This window comes from Corticium candelabrum, chromosome 11 (genome assembly GCF_963422355.1).
Source record: "Corticium candelabrum chromosome 11, ooCorCand1.1, whole genome shotgun sequence".
NCBI classification, from domain to species: domain Eukaryota; kingdom Metazoa; phylum Porifera; class Homoscleromorpha; order Homosclerophorida; family Plakinidae; genus Corticium; species Corticium candelabrum.
The window spans coordinates 6,557,827-6,565,326 of NC_085095.1; the positions used below are offsets into that span (position 1 = coordinate 6,557,827).

The 7,500-nt window shown below is 40.8% G+C and overlaps 2 protein-coding genes across 2 annotated transcripts in view; both read right to left on the reverse strand.

The window, feature by feature from the left end:
- The window catches only part of LOC134186518 (polyphosphoinositide phosphatase-like), a 14,340-nt gene extending 11,539 nt beyond the window's left edge, over positions 1-2,801 (reverse strand). Inside the window, exons 1-8 of the mRNA XM_062654505.1 lie at positions 2,649-2,801; positions 2,489-2,587; positions 2,194-2,308; positions 1,687-1,741; positions 1,476-1,628; positions 738-964; positions 580-680; positions 44-169 (exon numbers count right to left, since the gene is read on the reverse strand). Coding sequence (XP_062510489.1) covers positions 44-169; positions 580-680; positions 738-964; positions 1,476-1,628; positions 1,687-1,741; positions 2,194-2,308; positions 2,489-2,587; positions 2,649-2,765 — 993 coding nt within the window. The 5' untranslated portion in view covers positions 2,766-2,801. The remainder of the gene's footprint in view (positions 1-43; positions 170-579; positions 681-737; positions 965-1,475; positions 1,629-1,686; positions 1,742-2,193; positions 2,309-2,488; positions 2,588-2,648) is intronic.
- Positions 2,802-3,370: 569 nt separating this feature from the next.
- Positions 3,371-7,500, reverse strand: part of LOC134186593 (uncharacterized) — a 7,780-nt gene continuing 3,650 nt past the window's right edge. The window contains exons 8-14 of the mRNA XM_062654588.1: positions 7,487-7,500; positions 7,316-7,417; positions 7,109-7,248; positions 6,912-7,046; positions 6,673-6,830; positions 6,491-6,607; positions 3,371-3,774 (exon numbers count right to left, since the gene is read on the reverse strand). The exon at positions 7,487-7,500 is cut by the window's right edge and continues 200 nt beyond it. Of these exons, the coding sequence (XP_062510572.1) occupies positions 3,568-3,774; positions 6,491-6,607; positions 6,673-6,830; positions 6,912-7,046; positions 7,109-7,248; positions 7,316-7,417; positions 7,487-7,500 (873 nt within the window). The 3' untranslated portion in view covers positions 3,371-3,567. The remainder of the gene's footprint in view (positions 3,775-6,490; positions 6,608-6,672; positions 6,831-6,911; positions 7,047-7,108; positions 7,249-7,315; positions 7,418-7,486) is intronic.

Consider the following 7,500-nt stretch of genomic DNA (forward strand, 5'->3'; position numbering starts at 1 on the left):
ATCAGTTAACGAAGGTTGGTTGTGATTTTGTCAACTGTCTCACTTGAGACCATGGGCATGGTACCGATCCTCTCATAGAAACATATGATGTGAATTGCCCAAGGTCGGTGACCAGTGTGGTGGCAATGTGGGTTGTGTGCTCGGTTTCGACCTCATTTGCAACATTGCCCTGCAATGATAGTCGTTGTTTGATAGAGTATGCAGGAGTGGTCAGACAGATAGACGACAGAGACACAGACAGACAAACAGACAGACAGATAGACAAACAGACAGACAGACAGACAGATAGACAAACAGACAGACAGACAGATAGATAGACAAACATAGTGTTATATGTAGCCTTTGCTGTATTAGCATTGACGTTTTCAATAAATGTTTTAACAGACAGACAGACAGACAGATAGACAAACAGACAAACAGAAATGATTGACAGACAGACAAACAGACAGACAGAAACAGGTTGACAGAGAGACAGACAGACAGACAGACAAGCAGACAGACAAATAGACAGACAGACAGACAGACAGAGACAGACATACACAAAGTAAGCAAAAGGATAAGTAGCTGGGACATAATCACCTGATCATTTGCTCCTCTCTTAAGGTATCTGGTGCCAGCATAGCAACACGATCGACGTGCAATTAATGTGACATAAACAGGACAACAGTAAACAGACACGTCTAGAAGACAGAAACGATCCAAATCACTAAGAGACGAAACAGCCGGTATCAACCCACTTGATTGTTCTATGTAGCCATGAATAACAGGAAGGACCCAGTCTGGATTCACTAAGTCAATGATTGGTTGAAGAAGGACGTGGTTCCAAACAAACTTGGAGCAGTAGTTACGCCGATTGGCCTCAAGCATTCGAACTGCGATTTCATGGTGTGAATAGGGAGCGATTGATATGTGAGACAGCAGCTGCATGTTGTACTGGAGAGTGTTGGTTAGGTCATATGTATAGCTGAAAGGAAGGAAGAACCATTAGGTTTGAGATCAGATGCAGGAACATACACAGGCAGACAGACAGACAGACAGACAGACACATACACAGACAGATAGACAGACATACAAGCAGAGAAACAGACAGACGGACAGTACAGTACTTTAGCCACTAGCTGACACTAAGGGCTTTGCATGTAGTATAGCTGCTTCTAGAGTTTTAGAGTTATTAGTTCCTTCAAATTTTGTTTTGAGTTTAGTTTACTACTTTACGAACACTGATCGTAGACAGACAGACAGACAGACAGACGACAGACAGACGACAGACAGACAGACAGACAGATAATTTATTCTCATACAGATTCTACTTGTACATATGCTATGATATCTTAAATACAAATCAGTCCTTGCAAACAGAAAGGCAGACAGACAGGTAGACACAAACAGACAGACAGACGAACAGGTAGACAGACAGACAAATGTTGCATACACAATGTGTAGACGGGTAGCACGACTTCGAGAAACAAAATCACCTGAAGTAGAAATTGCTCGAAGTGTCAACGTTTTGGAAAATCTTTAGATATCTGCTCTCGTCTGAATTCACCACCCGCACGCTGTCATTGGGAATAGGAATGATGACCGTGTCTTCGACCTTGTACACCGAATGACAGCCAATGAGAGCAACTCTAGACAACAATGAAACGTCAATGACACGGCAACACATCTGACGACGTCTCGACTGACTTCCTGGCATTTGTAATCAGAATGATGTAATATCCCTCAAGGAATCGAACAAACCCTGTAACACATGAATCGATCAATAAGTCCGACATTCAATCAATAAACAACAACAACAAGCAGGACCCATTCCCGATCAACAGCCTGCCCATCCGTCCATCCACCTCAACCCACCAGCCATTCCATTAAGAACAAATGGTCCAACATACAGGCTTATTAATTATTAACACAGTGAGATGCGACATGAAGGTGTTAGAGACATCAAGCAGTTACTGCGAGTGATGCGCACAGGTCAAGAGAGCCACAGCTCATCACAGGCAGGAGATCTCGGAGTATTAAGTAACATAAGTCACACTGACAGGCATCATCAACAAGAGAGATTGACTGATACACGCGCAGCAACTGAAGTGACATCTGGTCTCGAGCCAAAACCAGCAATTAAACGAGAACAAGATGTCCAACAAATTGAGGCACATGGACAAACGCGTCGACAGACATACACACTTGACTGACCGAAAATTGCACATCCGGTCGCCAATTTCCGCAGGCCGCTCGGTTTGTTGTTCGTCTTGCTCGTGCTGTCAATCATGACGAGTAATTCACGCAGCTGCCGAGCGTCGTAGACCATCTGGAACAACATGAATGAATTCATGAATGAAATTGAATTGAATCAAAATGGCGCGCATTTCTCCCTCTCGATTTTCTACACCTTTCTGCATTACTCAGCGAATTCATTACGTTGTAAATCGGTTAAAATAATTTATACACGTCAATTTGTCGCGTTTAGCAGGGCGTTTTCATTCCAGACCTTGTCTTCTGTGAGAACTAATTCTCGACGCTCTGTGCGATCGATTTTGATGACGCCATGTGACGTCTCGTCGTTGTTCGATCCGATTAGATAGAGACGCTACAAGAGAAGCACATGGAGCGACTAGACATGCGCCAGGGATGCCAGAAATGGGACTGACAGCTCGCGTCTCGTAAAGTGTTATCTTCTGAAAGCAGGGAAACGATGGGCCGAGACAAAACCTTTGTGCATTACCGCTCTTGGTCTGCGCGGTGTTGTCCTCCCCTTTGCCGTCCATTGGGATAGTTTATGAGCTGCTGATTGATCGAGGAGGGTTTAGGGTAGTTGCATAGGCGGTGCCAATTAAGATTGGTGTACGACGGTCGTATAGTGGCTCGCACGTTACCGTTTTTTTGTAAACACAGTCAGTGTCACTACGATTTAGTGACTTAGTGTCTATTTGGGATACTTTACGAGCTGCCGATTGATCGATGTGGGTTTAATGTAGTAACGTTGACGGTACATTTTTAGAGATTAATTAATTAATTAGTGTGTTTGTGTACGACGGTCGCATTGCAGCTCGCACGTTATTATGCCTCTCCATGTCTGATTAGGCTAATTAGATTTGAAGACACTGAATTTTTGCACCAGTATTTTTATTGGCTACTCTTTAGTGCGCGTGAAATGCTTAGTCTAGTTGTTTGTAGCTACATACCGTTTAGTTCACGTGACTCATTGTGGGCCATGCCAGCTTACTGCTTTGTATGCACATACAATAATTTATGCAAGTTAGCACAACAGTGTTATTGCTCTCTGCTTTTTTTCTAGCTGGAAATAAGTCACTAATTAACCAACTTTCGGCTTAAACTGTGGATGCTACAAATGTACACTGTAGACTGCAAGTAAGATACGAAGGTATTGTTTCTGTTCGTAATTCATTATGCAACTTCATACAAGCACTCATCTCTTGTCAGTTGTTGTATACAAAAGGCAAACTGCCAGTCACTTAATTAAAATAAGTTTGCGACAATATAGCTGCAAACAAACCTCGCTGAAAACTTTTTACTAAAAGTAAGAAGAAACTATCAGTCTAATAGTGTCTACTGTTCCGATGACACGATAGACTGTTCATAGCTGCTGCTGATGAATGCATCCCAATTGGCAGATGCGGCAGAAATCAGAGGATTACCGAGATCTATTTCGAATGTGATTTCTTGGGGAGACACTGTGATGCCGGGTGGAACTTGGTCTGTGTCGTCACAATATGACATAGTTAGGGGTAGAGGCAACTGTGACATGCCATCCTCCTGCAAGAGACAGAGACACGATATCACACACACACACACACACACACACACACACACACACACACACACACACACACACACACACACACACACACACACACACACACACACACACACACACACACACACACACACACACACACACACACACACACACACACACACACACACACACACACACACACACACACACACACACACACACACACACACACACACACACTTCTTCTTTCTTTTTCACTACTCAATAATGAGTTCACGACTTCCATTCAGCAGTTGTTTACAATTTGTCTTTGATGAGCACGTTCATGTGCAAAGAGTTCAATTCTGGAACGACAAACTTGATGACATATATTACAAACGTTCTTTGTAGCAGAAGTCAAGTTTTGTGGTGTATAGTTGTGCCGCATTAGTCTCTTTTCTTCAATTTTGTCAATTCTACCTTTCTCGTCACAATCTAAACCTAATCTCATATTTTTCTTCCACACTGAATGGTCACATGCTATCATTTCCCAATTTTTTGTGATTAATACCGACATTCTGTAGATTGTGTCTTACAGTGTCTTTGAACCTCAACTTCTGACCACCAGCTTTTGTTGGTGCATCTAACAACTGACCACATAGCACTTGTTTTGGTAAACGTCTCTCATCCATTCTTGCAATATGACCTACCCACTCTAGTTGCTGTGAGTCAACATGTATTCAATTCCTGTTATTTCAGCTCTTTGCAGAACTTCTGTTTGTCACTCTTTTTGACCAATGAATTTTCATTATTTGACGCAGACAGTGAAGGTGAAATTTTTCTAGATCCTGAATATTTCTTCTATATAGCGTCCACGTATGTGATCCATACAGAAGAGTTGCAAGAAGGACTGCTTTGTAAACGTTGATTTTAGTCTTTATTCTTATTTCTTGTTGACTCCATAATTTCCTTAATTTTCTTTTTGCAAACGTGCAGCGATGTCCTTATCAACACTACAAACCTCTAATTGACACACACACACACACACACACACACACACACACACACACACACACACACATGCACACACACACACACACACACACACACACACACACACACACACACACAGTAACAGAATTTTTTGCAAAATCTAATGGTCACAGTGAAGCATTCTTAGTTGGCATTGATTTACTGACTTTAAGTATAACTATAAGATAAAGTTGTTGCTGACATTTTGATCACTTGCTGTGATCTTTGCCAAGGCAGTCTGACTTACAACTAATGACATGTCATAAGTTAATACAATCAAACCTCCTCATTCTGACCAGCTTGTCCTACTGGTTTCTGTCGGACTAACGTGACTGTTGCATTATTAGCGTAACAAATTACACAGTGACCATGTACATTGGTTTCATATGTACTTTGTCAGAAAGTGAGGGTGTCAGATTATTAGGTGTTGGAATAACGAGGTTTGACTGTATTTACAATACAATACAATACTTACAAGTTATGAAAATACTTGTGGCACTATTGTTGGTATTTTAAATCAAGCAAATAATTGCAGTGACAAAGATCATAGTCAGTGATCAAACATGAGCAACTACAAATCATTACACAGTGTATTATACAGTCAGACCAGTGACAGTAAACCTAGCAATCATGTTCATGTATTGAAAAATTGCTCTTAACTGTTGATGACTACACAACAACCATTTACATTAGCCTTGACACTAGGCCTTCCTTCGCTTTCGGTGGTCTTCCACGCAAGGATCCCTAAAGCGAAGGGAGACAACATCACGTGATACCGCCCCATTGCTATCCTTGCGTGGAAGGACCACCGAAAGCGAAGGAAGGCCTAGTGTTAAGGCTACATTTACATAAGGTGATAGACATTGTGCAGAGTGAGGCTCGTCTTAAGCTCACTCACTAAGTTGTATTGAACATACTTGACATAGTTTCTTTAAACAGGCGCAGATCTATCAAAAGGCCCAATGTGCCCGGGCACCAAGGCCCCTAAGGGGTGTCTCACTCATTTCCCAGATGTTTGTGGCAATCAAGCTTAGAGCGTTTCAGGATTAGAGTAACTGAATCTATTGTTAATGATTTTGCTAGAAACAATCCGCGTAGAATGGAACTTACAAACCTTAGTGATAAAGAATTTTAAAATAGAAATAAAATCATAACTCATCAACAGAAAAATTTCAGAGCAATAAAATTTAATCAAATAAAATTTATAATTTTCATAGGATGATTCTTGCTGATACCACTCGTTGTCATCTAGTTGTAGTTGAGATGTCTATTAATATTAACTGGGCACCAAGCAAATTTGAATGCTGGAGCTGCGCCTGACTTTTTAATTGCGGTTGTTGTAGCAGTGTGTTGCCGCTATTGTAGTAGTTAAAGCCATATCAATAAAGTTGTTGTGTTATAATCAACCATTTACATAAGGCCACTCTAATTAATGCAAACAATTGTTAATTTGTTAATTTAATCAGCTCTAGGTGGCAGCCAATTTCATGCAAATTGATAGTGCATGTGTTTTGTATGTGAGTAGACTAGCATTTACGTACAGATAGTGTTACTATTTACAATCTAATATTTTAATGGTTGCCTTCTCATCCCCAGACCATTTCCCACTGGTAGGAAAGCTATCAGAGCAGAAATAGGAGTCGTTAATTAATGCTGTTAAGAACTGGTCTGTAATACTGTAGTAACAATTTATGACACCATTAGGGATCACGTATTTCTCACCAATCTTTGCAAACCTCCAATTGATATTTGTGTTACACAATCTCTCTGACGATCTGGTGGATCATCAGTGCCTGCTAACTTATCAGGAGCACAAGGTTCATGCTGGAAATGAAGTCCCTGCAGTTTCCACAGACAGACGCATCACACTGTCATCTCATTTGGATGGGTACTGTTTGTATTACGTGTTTGGGCTGTCCGGTCCTAATTTTCAAATCTCGGACTGCAAAGTTGTTTGTATTTTCCACAAAAAGCACCATCAAGAGCACATTGTGGCATTTCAGACAAAACTTTGGAGTAAAGAGAAATCCTTTCAATGAGAAAGGATTATAGCGAGGAAGCTCTAAACACATAAAACAGTAATTAATTAATTAATTAAATAACTGAGTATTCTAATGGCTAATTACATCAAGTTATTAAATACCTGTTATTTGTGTCCATCTGATCAGTTGATGTCTTGTGTGTTCGTCTGGAACAACGCGGTCGGTCAACTTGCAGTCTCTGATCAAATTAGTGACAATAACCGGGATCTGGATGCCACTGTGTCTCGCTACCATAGCTAAATTGTCATAACAAATACATTATTTTGTATGCATGACATCGAAGGGTCAATCTACCAACCTCTTGCTGTCTTCTTCAAGATCTGCTCTACTGGATCATCAAGCATTAGGTGTTGCTTAAGATACTTGACATATATACTGTTGCATTGAGAGTCATCAGAAGCGTTGACCTGTGCTTCGTATGCTTTTTTGGCAGAACAGCTTTAACAAGCCAAAATGGGTAATATAAGATAAGACACAAGATACACATATTAGACAGTTATCTTACGTTGAAAAAGCAAACACTGTGTTTCCCTTGGATCTTAGGTTGATCGAACGTCGAGTTTTTTGTTTCAAGGAGTCTGCAGACAATGCAGCCTGTGGAGCTTTCCTTTGAATTAATAAAGAGAGCAGAACGATGTTTACTGTCACCACATTAATATGCAATATTGAATGCTACCATGTTCTACATGT